Here is a 21,399-nt window from a genome sequence, read left to right on the forward strand (position 1 = left end):
TTCCTCTCAGGTCCACCTATTGCCCTAGTTCTTCTCACCAGAATGCCCACTTGAGTTACCCACACAGCCCACAGGAGGAACACTATGATCCTCAGATCCTTTCAGCTGAAAGCCTCCAAATCAGCCGCAGGGCTTCTAAGGCAGCAGCACTGCCCAACCTCTGTAACTGGCATGGAGTAAAAGGACTGTGTACAGAAAGCACCGAAAACCGATCACCATGAGACTGCAGAGGACAGAAATACAACAAATAGAATGCATATTTTTTTTCTGTGTTTTGAATCCTTCCAGAGGGGATGGTTCCAAGAAGTGATGGGAGGGGAATTCTAGCTTCAAAATAGTGTTCTAACCTGCAGGTTTTCCCCAAGGATCAACACACTCAAGTAGTTTTCTCAATGCTAACATGAAGCTATGAGGAAACTTAAGTTTGACAGCAAAGACTAAATAGGATGGCACCAAGTTTACTTGTCCTCTGCCACACACTCCGACATGTCAACACAATTAAGGTGGCCCAGTGCTGAGGAGATGAACTCAAGCAAGACTACGGCAGTGCGTGGGGACAAAGAAAAACATTTCGAAGCTCTGGCAGCATAACACTGTTTCCTTTGACAAAAGGGAACAAAAGGGACACTCCCAATTAGTTAGTTCTAAGTGCCAGATTCAAATTCAGTGCTAAATTATGTGAGAATCTTTATTAGTGTTAGTACTAAAGCGAGTTATAGGAGAGTATAATATACCACAGGGCACAAGAGGCTTATCAGCTTTACTCTAATGTACTGTGGAATTCTGGTCATTGGTGCAGGGTCTAAATTACTTCAGGGCTAATCCAATGAAGTCTCATAGGAACCAGGAGATCTCAGCCTTTTCAACTCCATCCAGTAGTGAGGATAAAAACAAACATAGCAATTTGGGTAACTGATACAGGTTAGAAAAAGTCAAAATCAATCTACCTATTCCCACCCTGAAGAGGGCTTACAGCATTACTGGACTTTTCCCTTTCAACAGTGACAGTAATGCTGATGTGCCTCAGATTACACAGAACTGACACACAGGCTTTATTTTAGTATCATCTAAGATCAGGAGCCTAAGTACAACTGATTTTTTAATAAGCTTTTTAAAGTATTACCCACATTCGTGACAACACAGGAGGAATGCGACAAAACCCAAGTCCAAAATGCTCTTTTTATGGTGTCAGTGCCCTTCCCCTATTTTAGAATGAAGTCAAGCCACATTAAGCAAGCACTATCACAGAGGAGTGACCAGATACTGATATATAAACAAACATGCTCTTTTTTGTGTGTGCAGAACACATTTCTTTTCGGTGTTCTCTATATAACATTCACCTGGTATTTAATTTTTTCCTATCACAACCACATTAAATTCGACATACTGAAAATGAGCAGAAGAGCATGAGTCGGTACTGATCATCTGGAAGACTCCAGATCACACTCTGCTCTACTTGCTTCATTCCTAGAGCTCTTTGCCTTTAAGCCCAGCATCAGAAATTCAATAAATTTCAAATTTTATCATAAGACAGGCTGTTTAGCAACAGCTCATTTATTTACTACACACATATAAAACCTGCCCTTCTAGGTCACATCAGAGTTCCATCATCTCGGTGTTAGATGCACAGAGAAAAAGTAAAAGGAACAAGATAAATACACAGCAATATTTACAACTTCCTGAGCCATGACTCACATCTGCAGAACCATATTTAGTAGCCACTGATGGCTAAACACTTTGCTTTATTTGAATCCACTTATTCAGAACCTACACCTTAACTACAAGATAGGGAAAACACCCAAAAAGACAAAAGCAAAAAAAATGGTGTGCATCTTCAGCGGTCATGTGCTACCGTCATCCCTCATGACATCACATGCTTCACCAAGTTCAATCACTAAAAGCAGAGGAAAAATACTCCACAAATGAAAGGTCTCATCCTGTCTCTGACGTGAAAAATCAGCGTAACTCTGTACGACCACTACATGTGTGGATGTGCCAGCACAAATAGACATTATACATAAATACAGAGCTCTACGCAGGCTTTTTCATTTGACTTAAGACTAGATAAATGTCACAGACTTTCTCCTGTTAGTATTAGCATTTGCAAGGAACGGCCCACTAATATTAAGAAGTTTCACTAAAAAAATATATTAGTTTCTGTTAAGCATGTGACAGAACAATGGACTATTACTCAGTTTTCCCCTCAAAGGAATACAAATCCTACAAATATATGCAAAATGGATACAGACATTTGTCCTACATAAATTCCTGGGATTTCTTAATTATGTTTGTCTGGCTTAAGCAGTGAGAGCTACTGACCCATAAAAGGAATTATGAGCACACTCTGCTTTTGATTTGCAAGAAGGTCCTTCTCAAGTGTTCATTTACGTCATCCTATTACCACTTTTCTTCTGGAAAAGTTCATAGAATGACAGAATCATTAAGGTTGGAAAAGACCTCTGAGATCATAAAGTCCAACCATCAACCCAACACCACCATGCCCACTAAACCATGTCCCGAAGCGCTACATCTACACGATTTTTGAACACCTCCAGGGATGGTGACTCCACCACTTCCCTGAGCAGCCTGTTCCAATGCTTGACCACTCTTTCAGTAAAGAAATTTTTCCTAATGTCCAATCTAAACCTCCCCGGCACAACTAGAGGCCATTTCCTCTTGTTCTATCGACCTAGAGTTAACAAGTCTTGTCCACATACCTCTGCTGCCTATGAAGGGTAAATGTCCTTATTTGCATGTGCCTTATAATGCAGAGAAAAACATATGCTGTAATTTAAAATATTTAATTTACTTTAAAAGAAAAACCACAAAAAAACCCCCTCTAATATCAATTTTAGCAAGCAAAAAGCATCAGGCCTCTTTTAAAGGTATACCAACAGTTTTGGCCAGGAACTAAAAAGGATTTGCTTTCTCTTTTACTGATAGACCATTTAAGAGTATTCAGCTTATGTGAATTTCCCCTTCTCTTCATTAATTCAAATTCTATTTTGTTCCTCCAGATTAACTTTACCTTCCTACTTAAAACAACCCTTCTCTTTGTATTTAAAGGCTTCCTTTGTTTGAAAGGTTACTGGTTTTGCTATTGTACAATCATTTCTTCTACTGCACAAGGCTTGCTACTTTCCAGTCACTACTAGCTACAAATCTACAAATCTAAACAACACAGTTGCTGCAGATTGTTCCCTAATAGTGTTCTGCAATCTGCTGGACGTGAAAATCTACACTGAACCTATTAAATGCTCCTGTACAAATACAAGTGCTCAGCAGTCCTATGGATTTGAACAAGACTAAGTAAAACACAGAAGGTTCCACCTGAACATCAGGAAATCCTTTTTTTACTGTGAGGGTGGCCAGGCACTGCAGTAGGTTACCAAGAAAGGTTGTAAAGTCTCCATCCTTGGAGATAATTCAAAAGCAGTCTGCACACAGTTCCATGCAACTGGCTCTAGAAGGCCCTGCTTCAGCAGTGGAAGAGATGACCTCCAGACGTCCCTTCCAACCTCAACCACTCTGATCATTCAGCTGTCAAGGCACCTGAGAGTTCATAGCTTAGGCAGACTCATGAGAAACAAGCTGCTCCTACCATTCCAACAGCTGACCTCTGTCCACGTGCAGCTAACACCTGGGTCAGTGGAACCACTCACTAGGATGACACACCATTTGAGATTCACACCAGGTCTATTCTCTAGGATTAGCGTAAGAGTAAGCACACAGGAACACTTTACAGGACAAAAAGAAGCATAACCTTTAAAAACTACTATTGAAATAGAAATACCTGTAATCTAACTGGAGATAGACCATCAAGTTGGTCCCGGCATTAGTTTATTTACACCTTTCCCTGTCTCCCTACTTGTCATTTCTTCTCGGCTTTGATTAGAACACTCAGGAAAGTGTTTTCTCTGTTGACTACCGTAATGGGATCCTGAGCCTAAATAGGACTCTTAAAACAAACACAAGAAAAATCATACTGGTACTAATCAGAAAATGTCCCGAATATAACACATTATTTTTGCTAGTGGGTTGACTCAATGCTGCATGTGATGGTGTAAAGCAAACCACAAATACTCATTCACATGCCACACAACTGCTGTGAAGCTGATTTTGTGCATGGAAAAGAAACTATTTATCAAAATAAACACGTGGTATGTTCCCTGCCAAAGATCTAGTCTCCAAGGTCTAATTTAGCAGAATTCTTTCCTTTCCTCTGGAGAAAATCAGAAAGGTTCCCCCCCTCACTCCGCAATGAATCATTCCCTCAGAGCCATGTGGTGTTTCCTTTGGCTGTGGCCAACAGTAACATACTATAGAGCACATACAACTCAAATATGGTAATGAAGTTTTTCACTCAACTCATTTTCATGAAGTAGGGAGTTAATAATATGATTTTAAGTAAAGCTTTTCTCATTAAAAGAAAGGCCAGAAATACAAAAAACTTAGCAACCACTCCCTTCCAATATGACTGTTCTTTGCTTTAACGATCTCCTCTCTCCAAAAAAAGATGACATAAAGATAAAAGTAATTCCTTTCTTTTCTTTTCTTACTGATAATGTGAGAGCTTATATAGTACATATTCAGTCAAAGTGTCCTCATAAAAAAAAAAATAAAAATCTAAGATACTTACGGAGTCCAAACCTTTGGAAAGGCAGCAATTTCTTCCGGTGTATATTCATCTAACCTCTTGGGGACTGCACGCGGCTGAGGAATCTCTTGTAGAAGATTCCTCTCTATATCTTCTGGAATAACCTGAGGCAGGTGAGAACAGTTTCAGCTATCTGATTGTTTAAAAAACCTCACCACTCTCCCCCAAATCCAGACCAAAATTTGTCAACAGTACTGCATTCTTCATGCTGTTTTACCTAAATACAGCAGATAATTCACACGTCTTGTATCTCACGATTTTGTGAAATAATAAAGAAAAAAGCATCAACATTTCAACTATATTTAGACACTTAAATGAAAAACAGCTTGATTTTTGTTAATTTCTCTTCTTATGACAAGAGTTTTGCTATTGCTAACACTCCCTCTTTACCTCCAAATCACACAGGAATGAAAATGTAACTGCATGACTACTCACATCTTCTGGGAACAGATGCAGCCTCTGCATCATCGTTCTTCTCTGAAGGTTTTTTGGAAGCATTCTATAAATGGTCAGTTTAACAATCTGAGGAAAGATAGCATGGCAACGAATAATCAGACAAGCTACAAATAATATGAAAAAAGTAAGCTGTGTTTCCCTCTGCCTATTCCACTCGTCACTGAACCTCTTTTCAGTCAACGTCTTCCATGCTGAAGAAGTCTGGCACCATGTTCAGAAGCTTCTCTAGACTCACTGTTTTGGAAGAAGGAATGAACAGCCATATAGAAAATCTCAGCTTAGAAAGTTAAGAGCTATATTTAGCATTATGGATGACTGCATATGATCATTCCCTCTGAAAAGAACCGAGAAGCTTATGGTAACTCTGTATCATACTGTGCATTTATATACACCAAAACACATCATTATGGACTCCACCCAGAAGGGGAACATTTGTAAATGTAAAACAAGGCACGCAACTGTAGGGGACAAAAAGGGCTTTAAAAAGGACAACAAAGCATTTAGGGGTAGACCCATGTTCAATTTTTAAGCAGAAGGAAGCCCACCGTGCCTGTGCTCCAAGCCTCCCAGACATAAACGAGCTCCACATGAGAAACTACCCAGGCGTGCTCAGCGCGACGTTAAGCTGAAGTCCATAAGCAGCACGCTAAGCACAAGCCAATCTCCCAGGCATCCGGATGTTTTGAAAAGTGTACTGAGCAAAGTTGCTTCTTTTCACAAAATTAATTAAAGGAATTAAATCAAGATTTTGGAGACAATCACTAATACTGAGTTCCCAGCTGGAACCACAAAGTTAAGATAGAACGATTAATTGTTGCAAGTGAAATTAATGAGAAGCACGGGTTCTTAAACTTGCAGGCTTTTCTACTTGGATTCTGAAGTTAGTAAACACTCGAGATAGTTTGGCCCCAGAGTTATTTTCATTTTGCCATGTAACAGACAGTAACGTTGTCTTAGGACCCTCATAAACATATACTATATGCCTTGAGAAACTCTGAAGGCATTTACAGAAGCCTCAACATCATGCAGATTTTCAGATGTTATGCAGCCAGTACCACAGATCCGTGGACACATACAATAAATCAAGATGATAGAAGAAATACATCAGGTCAGACAGAGTAATCTATAACATTGGTATCTTCTCTAATAAAAATTAATATGCAATTATCAAAAAACAAAGATGAAAACTGGTGCTTTTAGAGATAGAAACTATCCATGCTTGTAGAGCAAACGACAGTTTATTTAGGTCAGCATATCATGTGCTAAGACAAAGGTAAGATGAAGACAGAAAATGAATCTTCACTTATTTACCTCACTGCATATTGAAAATCAAGTGAGATGCCACAACAGTGTAAGAAAACACATGGATATTAACAACAGCTCACGTGAACAGCCCTTTTACCATCAGTAATTTTAATTCTGTACATTTATTTTGCTTTCTACGCAGTGTTTTTCCTTATAGTCAATGAAAAATCAAAATATATCAGATCTAAAGCAATGGAACCAGAGACTTCACAACATACTGCCCAACTGTGGTGATTTTTTTTCTTTATCTAAAAATTACTTTTAACTTCAGATTGTGATAGAACCAGTGTTAATGCCCTAGATTAATAAAGTGTACATAGACATAGTCCAACATATGACCTACGATCCACAGAGAGCTAATTATTTAATGATTTCACTTCAAACAAAAGAGAAACTTTAAAACACTGTAATGAACAGTGTTAAATATTTCACTTCTTCAAACAATCGATGTTTTTTCATCTTCCTCTGCAGCATGTGGCACAGACATCTGTTGAAACAAACCAGTGAGCTGGACGAACAGCTGGTCTATTCTGGTTGTAGATACTTCTGCCTGGTGAATCTGATTCAATTTTTTTAGCTACATTACAAAAAGAACAGTTCAGTTGTAAAAATGTGCCTATTAAAAAGTCACACTGGAAAAGAATGATTTATATGCTCAATTTAAACAATGAAGAAATACTTTCAACATTGTCTACAGTCACTGCAGAACTGACAACCTCAGGGGACAACAGAGTAACATGAAAGCAGGACTTGGAGAATGATAATGGATAATGAATGATCATGGATAATTACATATTCAATAACAGTTTCTACAGGTAAGTATGCTAAGCGCAATAAGCATAATCCAAGGTATGCTTTGGTATGTCTACAAATCTCCAAGCTGTTCAGGAACTCATTTGGCTTTCCATGCCCTCTTACACAAGCAAGAGCTGGATTACTACAAGATCTGCAACAGAAAAATCACCTCCACACAAAGCACAAACCATTTTTCACTGCCAGACAGATCATTGACTGGTTTGGGTTGGAAGGCACCTTCAAAGATGACCTAGTTCCAACCCCCCTGCCATGGGCAGGGACACCTTCCACCAGACCAGGTTGCTCCAAGCCCCATCCAACCTGGCCTTGAACACTGCCAGTGAGGGGGCAGCCACAGCTTCTCTGGGCAACCTCTTCCACTGTCTCACCACTCCCACTGTAAAAAAAAAAAACCTTCCTTATGTCGAATCTAAACCCACCCTCTTTCAGTTTAAAACCACTGCCCCTTGTCCTGTCACTAGAAGCCTTGACAAAAAGCCATTCTTCATCTCTCTTGTAGGCCCCCTTCATATACTGAAAGGCCGCTGTAAGGTCTCCCTGGAGCCTTCCCTTCTGCAGGCTGAACAACCCCAACTCTCTCAGCCTGTCCTCATAGGGGAGGTGCTCCAGCTCCCGATCATCTTCGTGGCCTCCTCTGGAGCAGCTTGAGCAGGTCCATGGCTTTTCTGTGCTGAGGACTCCAGAGCTGGACGCAGCACTGCAGGTGAGGCCTCACCAGAGTGGAGTACAGGGGGAAAATCACCTCCCTTGATCTGTTGGCCGTGCTGCTTTTCACACAGCCCAGGATATGGTTGGCTTTCTGAGCTGCAAGAACACATTGCCAGCTCATGTACAATTTTTCATCCACCAGTACCCCCAAGTCCTTATTCACAGGGCTGCTCTCAATCCTTTCATCCCCTAGCCTGTGTTGATACTGGGCATTGCCCCGACCCAGGTGCAGGACCTGCACTTGGCCTTGTTGAGCCTCATGACATTTGCATGGGCCCACCCCTGAAGCCTGTCCAGGTCCCTCTGGATGGCTTCCCATCCCTCCAATGAATCAACTGCACCACTCATCATGGTGTCATCTGCAAACTTGCTGAGGGTGCACTCAATCCCACTGTCTGTGCCACTGATCAAGATATTAAATCCTTGCCTGATCCAGAGTAGAAAACTGGACTTCACTGTTACAGTCTCTCTCTATAGTTCACTAACTAGACATTTCAAACAGCTCATTTTTTAATTGTGTATTTTTGTGGTCATCATAGAGCCTTTAATGTCTGAGCCACTCGAAAATATTGCCATCTATACCTTACACCCATATGGAGAACAAGAGAGAGGAACAATAACTTGAGTTTGAGCCATGCACAATCCGACCCTGGGAACTCACACTAGCGGCAAAGAGGGAACAAAACCTTGGCTTCTGCAGCAGATCGTCATTTCCTTGCTGGAATAGGTCAAAGGCAGATTTATACCATCGACCCTCAAAGTCATTCACGTTGGCCAAGAAGAAAAACCAAACAAACAAATAGGGGAAAAAAAAAAAAAAAAAAAAAAGGAGGGGTGGGGTCATGAAAAACTATTATTTGAGACTTGTAAAAAGCCAAGTAAGTGTATTACTAAGCAAGGCCCTGAACTTTTTTTATTGATTAACTGCGAGTTAGTTAGTCCAACTGTAGAACTGAAGGTCATACAGGGAGCTGGGACAGAGAAGGTAGTGCTGGAAAACCTCTAGCTTCCTTCATTGTAACTTCTCCCTCAAAGATTTTTCTATGAGTCAAAGCAAATTCAAACCCATCTCCTGGAAAGACCAAGTTTACATCCAGCTCCTTGCCCAGAATTCTGCCTACAGCCAGAACCTCACTCTACCTGATGTGATGACAAGTCAAACACAAAGAATTTAGTGGAGTACAGGCTTAAGCTGTATGGACTTGTTTTGCAACTTCAGTAAGGTTGTGTAACAGAGAAGGAAGATTCAACCAGCAATATTTACAGGGTGTTAAGTAAGGGCTCTCCTGTTACTTGAACACGCTCAAGTTTTACTAAAAATACACCAATCCTAATTAAAAAGCTATGGAATTGCAAGAAAAAGTCTGTTGCTGAGCTAATGCAAAACTCAAATGCAGATTCAATGCTCCCTGAAAACACACAGTAGAACAGGCTGTTTCTTCAAGAAATACAAATCCTTCTGTATGTTTGTAATACACTTCTAACAAAACACAATTCTTACTTATGTTTTCTATGTGATTATGTTTATTTTGAACTATTAAAATAAGAAGAGTTTAATTTTACATGAGAGGTAGATGCAGTTGCATTTCAAATTGTGGGTCTACCTACCCCCAGTTCCCACTGCAATCCTGACCTTAGTTTAAAATTAATTAGTACAGTTTAACAGTTTGTTCAGTTACTATGGACTCCCACTGCCTCCTCTCCCCAGTCCTTTATCTCTACTACCAGCAACCTGTAAAATTCCATGTCCTCATAAATACTCACTCCTAAAGGCCATGATGCTTTTTCCAGCAGGTAAAGACATTTACCATCATCCTTAACAGCCACCAGAGCATCATTATTTGAGGATTTTTAAAGTACTGGACTGCTGTCTGCCCTAATTTCTTTTGAATGACAAAATTCCTATTCGCTGTAGTTACAACTGTCTGCTTGAACACTGCAGTACCTTTTTTCCAACTTGCCTAATTTATATACTCATATGTATGAGACATGCTCTTAATCACCCTTGCATGACACTACTGTTTCAGTTTACAATTTTAAGGGCTAATATAGGAGGAAAAGAATCTGAATGCAGCTCTAGCAAAAGTCTTGCATTTTCAGTCCCTTACTATGCGCTCTAACGCTTTATGAGTATGAACAAATTAAAAAAGATATTTATCTGAAACACTGTGTGAAGCTTGAACATTTCAATTTTGTGATAGGCTTTGGCTCGTATGCAAGTTGCAGACTCTGCTTGATGGAGATCAAGTTTTGAGAAAGATCCTTTGCCAGATCAAACATACTTTAAAGACGGAAATCAACAGAGCAATACCACTCCTGGTCCTGAGAAGCACAAAATAACTGGCTGAATTTCCACAAGAAAGTCTACCCTAACAGCTGAATTAAGTCCAATAATCACTGGGAAGCAACTCTAGAACACAGGAAGGACACAGTGCTCCAGACAAAACAAAGGGATTAATTACAGGCCATACTGAAAAAACCTAGAAGAATTTCAGAAGACACACCACTTGCTCAGAGGTACAGCCTGACACTACATCTTCCTTCTACCAGTTCTTGGTTTTTCTGTACTGTGTATGATACTGTTCTTTTTTCACCATATGTGTTATTAAAGCATTTCAAGAACTTCACCTTTCTCCCTCTGACAGTTGTACAGCAACAATGAGTGTACTTAACACTGCCACAGGAACCATTTGTCACAGACAAATTTCCATTGTATGCCACTTTGTTTTCCACTACTGTTCAAGCACTTAAATGCTTAGAATTTAAATGTGTTCTTTAAATTAATATCAGTACCTTGCAAATTCAAGTAAGAAATCGATTAAGATTTTTTTTTAAACATCGAAGTATTTATTTTTGTCTACTATGAAGCAAAAGACCAAACCAGCCCTAAGACTTATTTAGAGCACGCAGAGGTTTTAAGATAGCACGTTCTATAACAGTATTCTCCTCTCATGCCATACTAACTTCTGTGTGCCTGCTAATCCAGGCTTTGAAGTTTTGCTCTACTTAATCATAAATCTTTACTCCCTAGGAGTAAAAGAAAACGCTATTATATCTGGTGTTTCAGTAACCAACTTTTAGTTTATACGTATTATTGTGCTAACCATCCCTTACTGATGGAAAGAAAACAGGCTTTCAAATACCAACAGCAAGATTTAACCGTGTTTTCTGTCCAAGCTTTTCTTCAAAAGATCATTATTATGCAGATAAAATGTCAAGCCTATACATGCAAGCGGTTGCTAAAGAGCATTCAAAAGGAGAATTAGAACATTTTAAGCCCCTTCATATCTGTGCCAGCAGCTGAACAAACCAGAACCCTGACACCCCCGGAGGCTTCCTCACAGCATATTTCCACAGAACAACCCTGCCTCGCTTAATAATCTTCCCTAGCAGGTAACATTCATTCTGAACAATTATTGCCTATTATTTCTTTGTCAGAGGCAATACAGCAAAGGTCAATCCTCTCACTGAGCATTGGTATTAGCCAAATGTGAGTTCTTTTTCTTTTTTTGAGGGGAGAGATTCAGATGCAGACAAAAAAGAACAGTCAGTCAAGTTTTGCTTACTTTTAAAATTAGAAACAGAATAAAAATTGATTGAAAACTTTGTCCTGACAGGACTACAACCTGGTTCTACAGACTAGATCCGTCACCATATTTTGCAGGCATTTTAATTAAAAGCTGTCAGATTTTTCCAGAAAGTTTTTTTCCAAGTAATCTTTGTTTCCCCTCAAAAATCTTTACACCTTCTAGACTTCCTGTATCAAATATTTCGAAGCCTAATTTTGAAGGTGTTGGTCTCATGCCTATCAGCATGTTTCCAGCTAAACAAAATTTCTGTAAATTTTACTAAAAACAAAGAAGAAACCCTCAAACTTCTATGCATTCCAAACACTGCATCTCAAACAAAAAGGTTTACTTGTTTCCTTTATTTTCAAAAGACTCTCTTGGCAAAGAAAACACACCAAACCTCTCAAACAGATTTTTCTTAGCAAACTACAGTGGAAATTAATGTTGTCCACTAATACATATCCTAAGGGAGTAGGAATACCATACAGAATATTAGTATTATATTAACCTGAAGAACAGAGAGGCTGTTTTGAACTACAGCAACAAGCTGTTGTGCTGCACCTAAAGAACATATTTAATACACTTGTCTACGGGTGGTCCAAGAATTCACACTAAATGTAAGTCAGGGAAAGAAAAGGCTGAAATGTGAAGAAGCTATTTTTTGATTCAATAAGCACTTCCTAAAGTAGCCTGGCCAAGTCCAATAAATGACAGCTATTCTCTGCTCCTCGCCAGAAGAGCAGACAACCGAAAATACTAGAAATTTTAAACAGATTCACAGATGCTCCCCTCCCCACGCCTCCCAAAGGAACTCAAAGGTACTAAAGGTAAAAATGTGCTAGACTATTTACTTCTGATATCTTTTTGGCAACACACAGTAATTTTTATCCTTCCATAAAACCAAATTTTTCCAAAGTGCTGAAAAACTTGGCACAATGAAGATGGAACTTTAAGCTCTATACAATACATCAACTATGCAGACCTCTTTTTGTATTCACTGCCCCATATTAGCATAAAAGATTCTTAGAAGTGGAAAAAAATAGTAATATTTTGTCAATCTCAGGCACAAAATTATACATCTGAGATTAAACATTTGTAATAGGCACAGGGGTTTTTTAACTCTTTTCAACTAAGAAATCAAGGATTTGAAACAGTTGCCATGGGAGGCTTTCGGGACCAGTCTGGATAAGCCCCCAGCAGCCTTATGTGACCCAATAGCTGACAGTGCTTTGAGTAGGAGGTTAGACTAGAGATCTCCTGAGGTTGGCTCCAACCTGAATCATCCTATGATCCTATGAAAAAATACACGTGCACAAATTCAACAAATCCAAAATTCAGCACAAATCCTTCTGAAGCACTAACTACTAACTGCAAGGAATATAAAGGCCTAAAGTTAGTAAGATAGATACAATGACATCCACCTCCATAAGTGAAAATATCAGATCATCATCCATCCCTATCTTGGTACCTTATGAAGGAACTAAAGATTATCAAGGATGATTATCTAACCATACTGCAGTAAACAGGTCTAAATTCTGACCTTACGACTTTCAGCCCCCCATGTGAACATAACCTGTACCACTTTGCATCAAATTACTCATTATAACCTTTTCAATTAGCTATCAGCTGTGTACCAGTTTTTCCTAAACCCAGTCTCTCTGTATACTAGAAACTATGTTCAAACAAAACTGTAATGGAAAAATATTTATCTTAGGGATTTGTATGTTTGAATTTAGACATATGTAAGTAAAGACAGTGCTAAGCGGTACCGGAGTCCTACTATTTACACACACTTCCGGAATCTTGCAAGCTTTAATCTACTTCTTACATAAACTGCAAACAGTCATATCCATTGCAAAATCTCTATGTAACACCACACAAGTTTACAAGGTGTTTATATCAACATCCTTTTCCTTGGAAGTGGTCTCTTTCATTAATTTAATGCCTTAATTTCTGTAACAGCGCTATTTCCAAAAATAATGTTGACTCATCCAATGAAGCACTACCAGGATGAGCTAGCAGGAGACAATAGGACCAAGAGCAAAGAAAAAGCAGCCTCCAGGATGAAAACAACATTTTACAGAATGAAGACCTTGATTTCACAGAAAGATACAGTCTACTTCCTACAACACACCTAATTCCACTGCTTTCACAGGAATTGAATTTAACATGATTAAAAGAGCACAGGTCTCTCTTCAATGGAAAGAATTGAATTGGAGTGGTTTATAAAAGTCTCCACAATAACTATGTGTCATTTAGATCATATTTTGAAGATCTGAATGCTACTTGGACTAGGCATTCTCTTAAAGCAATCCTTTTTCAGGTTTTAATAGCTAGTTTTAAAAATAAACATGTTAATAAAACACCATCATAATTCCAGCTTCATCATATCCCAGTGAAGTTCACACCAAAATAATTCAACTAGTAAATAAATGTTTCTAGCCGTAAAATCACTTGGAAGTCAAAACCTCTAACAGCTACACATACAGAATATATCATGCCAAACTACCATCCACTACTATTAAATATGACAAAAACACACATGAGATAATCTTTATGAGGGGGACATCTGAATGCTTCCTCTTCAACAGAATGAAAGAGTTAATTGCTGCGGGCTCTCCACAATTCTGTTTAAAAAAAAATAAAGTTTCTCTAGCTAAATTAGACCAAGCCTTGAGCCACATCACCATTTGCCGAGCCTCTGTCCAACATGCTTCAGTTATTGGCAATGCATTTAATCCTCCTCTGTTTGCACAGAGATTCATCTATGAGTCTGGCAAGAAAAGAGAATTTCATTTCAGAATGAATGCCAGAAGGTAATTTAAAGAACACCCAGTTCTCAGGCCCTAACAAACAAGTTGTGTTACACTGCCTCCCAGTGCACAGCACCTGCCTGAAGCTCAAATGAAAAAGGCTGAAGAATCCATTTTAGACACGGAACTACCAATAATTCTCAAAGGAATTGCAACTATCTTAGAGCCTGTTCTCAAAACCATTTAAGCTGATTTGAAAAATTTTAGACATAAAATAATACTTGACTGTTGGATTTCATTTCACTGTAAATAACAAAAGAAATTGCAAACCTAAAAATGAAAACCACACACATTCATATGGTGGGCCACTTTTTTACTGAGTACTTGTACAACTTCTGTAAGAGTGCCTTGGGACAAACCAGGATTTCCAAATCATAGATTAAAAAATCACTAACAAAACCCCAAGAATTTTACAGCAGGTAAAATTTCTCCAGAAAAAGGAAGAAGCATTTTTATATTTTACATATAAGGTGACCCAAGCCAAAACATTTCAAAGTCAAAAATAAACACAGATATCTGTTAACCTCTATGAGCCTCCTATCATGTTCTGAAACACTAGTCCTTAAAGAATTCAGTCCTCCAATGCTGACCATTCAAAACCCTTGGAGAAGTAATTTCATAACTGTGTTAAGTCAACATCCCAAAATGTTCATATCTAGCACCCTATTTTTTTAATCAGTAACAAACACATCACTGACACTCAGAATTTATAACTGTCTAATGTAGACATTGAGTAAGAGGCTTAAGTTCAATGTAATCCTTTCACAGACCATGAACACACAGCATTGCAGAAAAGATTCAGGAAAAAAAAAATAATTTAATGAAACCTACAGCTGAATTTTACTGGGAGAAAGAGGCAGGTGTACTTCCTAACATTTTTAAGGTTAGCATTATTCTTGCTGGCTCTTAAACAAGTAGTTGGTTTGTTAAGCTGAAGAACGGCTTAGCTAAGTCTAACTTGAGGCAGTTCACTTACGAAAAAGATCAGACTCCTGAAACTAAAAGCAAGTGAATCAGTCAAAAATGAGCGAAGCAAATGAACTCTGATTTGCTCATTTGGACATGGAAGAAACAGGAAAATGCCCAGCCTACAATCTACCCTCAAAACACACTGTTCACAAAAACACTGTCACAAGCCAAGCTTCTATGAACCGTTAGTAGAATATTTGTAATTTAGCTTTAGACATGCAGGTAACTGATCCCTTTTGTTTAGGGGAAGTAACTAAATTTAAACAAATAAGCTTTACAAATGCAAGGGAAGAAGGGGAAACACTTACAGCAGTTGGATCCTTCAAATGGAGCTGAGTTGCTGTCACTTGTTTGAAACCACCAGGATAGCTAGAAAAACAGAACAAACATCCAAGCTTAACGCTACATGCTCCAGCACAATGTTAACGCAAATATCGCTACATCTTGAACAACAGTGTAATGGTATTATAAGTCCGCAAAAAAGGCAGTTCTTCTCACGAGGCCAACCACTGTATTTTAATAGATTCTGTCCTGTCAAGGACCTAAGTTTAATGCCATTTGTACTTTCTTATTCATTCACTTGAGCATTAAAAAGTTTATGTTTCACAAGCAGATGGATGTGCTTTTAAAACTGCTTATTAAATGCACCACCACAGCTACAGAACATGATGGGATTAAGACATGCAAAACTTGGAACTATTTCAAGATGATCAAGACTCATAACCAGCCTATGGCTGACATGCAAGACAACCATTTGAACAGTATTTATCCTTTTCTTACACTTTTAAATAAATCTTAGCACGATTTGGCATAGCTACAGTAACAAAATTTGACTTTTACCGCAATGCAGCCATCTTTTTCAAGTCTACGGGGTATGGTGAAGTTGCACTAATTCATAAAGCACATACTTTAAACGAATGATGCGGTGGTGCAAGAAATTGCACAGATGTTGGGTAAAGCTGGGTTTCATTTTGGTTTAATTACATTACTAGGTATCAGCTGAAGTGAAATCAAAATAAACCCGACATCACCAAAAATGTCCACTTAGGGAGCTGCACAGATTTAAGTATTTGTTTTAATTGTACAATTCTATTCACTTACTCAAAACCAACTTGGGTACTTATGTAAGTGCTTTAACTTACACAGAAGGTTTTAGTGAAAATTTTTAAGAAGTCATAGGGGTGAGGAGAGGAAAAAAAAAAGAAAAAAGAAAAAAAATGTTAATTTCCATCAACTCCGAACAAGAACAGCTCCGCAATTCAGCAAGGGAATTTCAGGACTGAAACATTACTACCAGCAAAATTAGCTTTCTCAATGTGATTTATTAATCTCCCAACTGGATACGTTTTAACACTTAGAAATTATTATCTAGTGTTGCCACTGTACAAAACAGGAGCAACTGGTCTTCCTTGACTGAACAAATCATTGCCATACCATCTGTAACTGATTATTGCACTTCCATCTGTAAATAAGTTATGTCTGCCAGGATAATACATTATACACTATTGCATACATCAGTAACCTCGCTCGTTCTTCCAATGTCTTTCTTTTTCATCCTCTGATTCAATAATGTATCAATTTTGATATTTACTGTTAGGTAAATAGATACTGGTAGGATAAAGTATCTGAAGTTGGCAACTGTATGTATCTAAATGTGCAGTGCCAATAGGAACGTCTTCTAGTGCTTAGCAACTAGAATAGTCCTGATCATTGGATTCGTGGGTTCACACGAGATAATCTGGCTCACCAAACCTGTTAACTTACTCAATGGCTCCTGCTACTTTTGAGTTAAGATTATTTCCCTAACAACATACACCGGAGGCGGGGGGAGAACAAAACCAAACCAAACCAAACCATAAAAAAAGAAGAAAAAGGTTTGCATTTGCATCATTTTAAACACCCTAACACACGCAAACAAAACCCAACACACGTAAGTAGGAATTCTCTTTCGAATCAATATGCTAAAAAAGACAACTATTAAGAAAATATGAGACTAAATTTACCCGTAACTCATTTGAATATTTATTATAAAGCTTACCCAGTATGTGAAGAGTATACTTTCTGTTCCCACTTGTTACCAGAGAAGGCAATATGTCTTGTATTTATTATGACAACATGATCTCCACAATCACCTACAAGGTAGAAATCATTGGAAAATATTAAGAGTCATATAAGTAATCAACAAAAATAACAACTATAAAGTATGTGATACATATGTAGTGGCACATAAATACACATTTCATAAAGCTGAGATTTGAGCTTTTTAAGTCACACCATCCAAACCTGCACTTAAACAACCTTAATTACTACTTTGTTAGTACTGTCAGGTTAGAAGGTAGGTGAGAAGGTAAAATACCAGACAACTAGACAATTAAACCATTGCAATTATTCAGCTAAGATCTGGAAACCTGGCTTACAGGCAAGTATATTATTTTATCCAACACATTATGCTGCATATGCTCCTACATTTCTAAAAACACCAAATAAAAAACTGTTATTTTTAAACAATGATCCCAATTATTTGTTTAATTTTAGTTTTCTCATAAAAACAGTACCAACATTTACTGGAGGACTGAATATTCTGGGTAAGTAAAATAATTCTATTAAGTAATTAGATCCTAGGGCTAAATATATAAAAGAAATAAAAAGATTAGGGGGGGAAGTGAGGGGGAGAAAAGCCCCACAAAAACCTTAAAACAGCCGTGTTGGGAAAACACCCACATTTTTATCCATCGAGCAGAAGTGAATGTTACAGCACAAACAGATATGTTTAGTGTTATATCAGCAACTTTCACATCAAAAGTCTTTTAAGTGCAAAGCCTATAATCTGTCACCAGTGCCTTGCCAGAAACAGTTACTTTAATAGATCTTCTTTACTAATGTAGTGCTAACAAAACCCTATCATCTCAAAAATATAATGAAAATATGAAAAAAAAATTGTAATTTTTAATTTCAGAAGTAATCACCTTGATCAACTGTATAAGCTATAACCACTCATTCAATGAACTGGAAGACGATTTATCTGAAGTTCAGTCTCCTGGGCATCACCGTATTAGAACAACGCAAGTATTTGAAGAGGCTCATTTGATTTAAACATTTGTGAGTAGTAACAAAGCAGCTACACTAAAAACAACCTAAATTTAGCATGCATTTTTTATATAATCAATGCAAATTTCACACCCTATTTAAGTTTTCTCCGATTTTTTAAATCTTGTGTTCTCTCATAGCTCTACTTTCCACTACAGCTAACACGCAGACACAACTGAAACATCTTCACTGATGCAGCCTTTCACCACTGACAGATCAGTTCCAAGAATACAGTATGTCTAAATAAACACCACAGAACGGCCTTTCCTTTCTTTTCAGTTGGGAAGATGACAGAATAAGCTCATCTAAGGAAATGCCTTCCAAAAGTTCTGCACTTGAATAAACACTCAATTAACAATTCCATAGACCAGTAGATCAATTATGAACAATAAAGAGCCAGGAGAAAAACTAACCAGGATACTTACACACTACCTGAATAATGACTGCAACCTGTTCTTTATAAACTAGACTGAATGTATGGATAGCTGATGTCTCCTTTGGAATTTCAAATTAATACATTATTTTCCATCGGTCTTTAAACAGAGTTGTTCCCATCACCTCAGGGATGGCTGCACTTCATAGGAAGAAAGCAAAAATATTCACCATCTCCATCAATACAGTCAAATTGCATCCTACTTTTGAAAAACATTCACAAAATATCATGCAAGAAAACTCTTCCCTTAGGCTATTTTCATGCCATAATATTGAAGTATTCTTTTATGAAGTATGTAAGTATGTTTTCCTCAAGAAATACACAAAACCAAGGCCAGTATGCTCTATTACTTTACGGTATATGCAATTTGTTACATACAGCATATAGATTGCACATCTTCACATAAAACTAAGCTGCCACAGTAAATCCATTTTATATCTCTGTGAGTTTATAGCTTCATTAATTCCTATCACACAGTAAAAACATGTGCTTTGGGTACATGCATTTTCCTTCCTACGTTTTAATTAAGGACTAAGGCTTAACCAAAAGTAGGCATCGTACTGGCAACTGTTAGCTAACAGACTGACAAACTACATGCCAAATCCTTCACCAGAAGCCAAGCCTTGGCTGCTGCTTCTAGCCATTATAAAGTAATGCTGGAATCCAGAGTAACACCTGGGCCAGGCAGGGTTTGCGGGACACTTCCATCCAGCCTAGTCTTCTTTGAGGATGCAGGGAACAGCAGCAAATCCCACTCAAGCAACATTAGTGGCTCACCTACGCTTCCTCACAATCCAACATACAGAACCAGATCGCCCCATTTTTTAAAAGTCCGGTCCACTGGTTTTGGTTCTGTATTGTGAAGCTGCTCTCAAAGAAGGGATGCAAGGGGATGAGGGTAGAAAGAAGGGGAGGTGCAGAAGAAACCTAAAAATCCAGATTCAAACCTCCTGAACAAGGTTGTATCCCCTTACTTAAGGCATATACTCTGACAGCATCTAAAAATATGGAACTCTCGAAATAATGAAAGATTATCCCTAAAATAGAAACCAAATATACATGAAATCAAATTTCTTTCCTATTTCTTTTCCTTTTCTAACCACAGCTTAAATTTGGCTCTAGATATTTTTCAAAACAATAATAAAATGACAATTTTATAGACAGGTATACGGATACCAAATCAAAAACAAAACAAAACAAAACAATCCCCACATTGTTATTCTGTCTAAAGAACTGTTATCTCACAGACACTGCAATATTTCTTGTTAGTTCAGGGAAAACAAAAAAAAACCACACACAAAAAAAAAAAAAAAAAGAGAGAGGAAAAAACACGTTAAGTACATCAGCCACAAATTCACGCATGCTTTGCTCTCTGAGAGAGTAACAAATGTCCCAGTAGTAGAAACCTACCAGTCAGTCTCAGGTGTAATGTGTTTGCTACTGATTTATAGAATACTTTAGCTGAAATAAAGTTATGCTTGAAATGACTTTCCAGGATTTTATAACTTCATGGACATAAAAGTATCACATATCTGTCCCACAGGACAACCAAAACCATTTCCCCTCAGTGTCTCTTTCATTTTTCAGGCAGCCTTAGTCTCCAGTGACATCTTGTGGGTAAGACATAATTTGCAACAGCAGAACGGGCATTTAAAACATCTTTGGAGCCCTACAAGTACTACCTTCTATTACAAAAAACAGATCGAGTATAATTTTAGTATGTACATACTACATGTATGAGCAACGTTTAATGCTTCCTTTATGTTTCAATAACGTCTTTTGAAAAGTTTGCATATGAGTATTACTGGAAACACTGTACCATCAATATGAGAGATCACCTTTTTATTGCCAATAAAATGCTTACCACTGCGAGACAGGCACTGCGGTATTACAAGTAATGAACAAGATCACAGATACATCTTTACTGCTGAACCTTCTAATCTGCAGAAAAGCAAAGTGATTTTTTCATTTGATTATGTCTCCCTTTCAACAATGTCTCCCATGTAAGGATCAGACAGGTTCCAGCCTCATCATCACAAAATGCCTGAGGTTGGAAGGGACCTCTGGAGGTCATGTCATCCAACTCCCCTGCTCAAGCAGGACCAGCTTTTGAATATCACCAAGGATGGAGACTCCACAACCTCTTGGGCAACCACTTCCAGTCACCCTCACAGTTAAAAAATGTTTCCTGAAGTTCAGAGAGCACCTCCTGTGTTTCAGTTTCTGCCTATCACCTCATGAAGGCAGGATTTCTCTGCACCTTCTTCAGAACGAAGAAACCCTGCAAGACTCTATGGCATTGTGTAGCTACTGAAAGGTAGCACTTAAAAAAAATCTAATCAAGAATCACATCAGTGTTTCATTACATGGACTGTGAATTAAGTCTTTACATCCAAAATCAATGCAATGAAACATATTTCAAGGTTTGAAAAAAAAATGAAAGCACAACCCACTGCAATTCAGTTACTAAAAATAAATTATCAATTTGCAACAAGCTTTACATGGTTTGGTAAAGACAATGACATAAGATTGTAGAGGGGTATGAAGGAAAAAGATGAGAAATAAAATGAAAACAATTCCAATTGA

General features: G+C 38.0%; 1 protein-coding gene across 1 annotated transcript in view; it reads right to left on the reverse strand.

The window, feature by feature from the left end:
• The window catches only part of MRPL13 (mitochondrial ribosomal protein L13), a 36,743-nt gene that overhangs the window by 14,365 nt on the left and 979 nt on the right, over nt 1-21,399 (reverse strand). The window contains exons 3-6 of the mRNA XM_086465742.1: nt 17,332-17,425; nt 15,602-15,662; nt 5,093-5,179; nt 4,640-4,761 (exon numbers count right to left, since the gene is read on the reverse strand). Of these exons, the coding sequence (XP_086321868.1) occupies nt 4,640-4,761; nt 5,093-5,179; nt 15,602-15,662; nt 17,332-17,425 (364 nt within the window). The remainder of the gene's footprint in view (nt 1-4,639; nt 4,762-5,092; nt 5,180-15,601; nt 15,663-17,331; nt 17,426-21,399) is intronic.

The sequence above is a fragment of the Leptosomus discolor genome, chromosome 5 (assembly GCF_034619465.1).
Source record: "Leptosomus discolor isolate bLepDis1 chromosome 5, bLepDis1.hap2, whole genome shotgun sequence".
Classification (NCBI taxonomy): domain Eukaryota; kingdom Metazoa; phylum Chordata; class Aves; order Leptosomiformes; family Leptosomidae; genus Leptosomus; species Leptosomus discolor.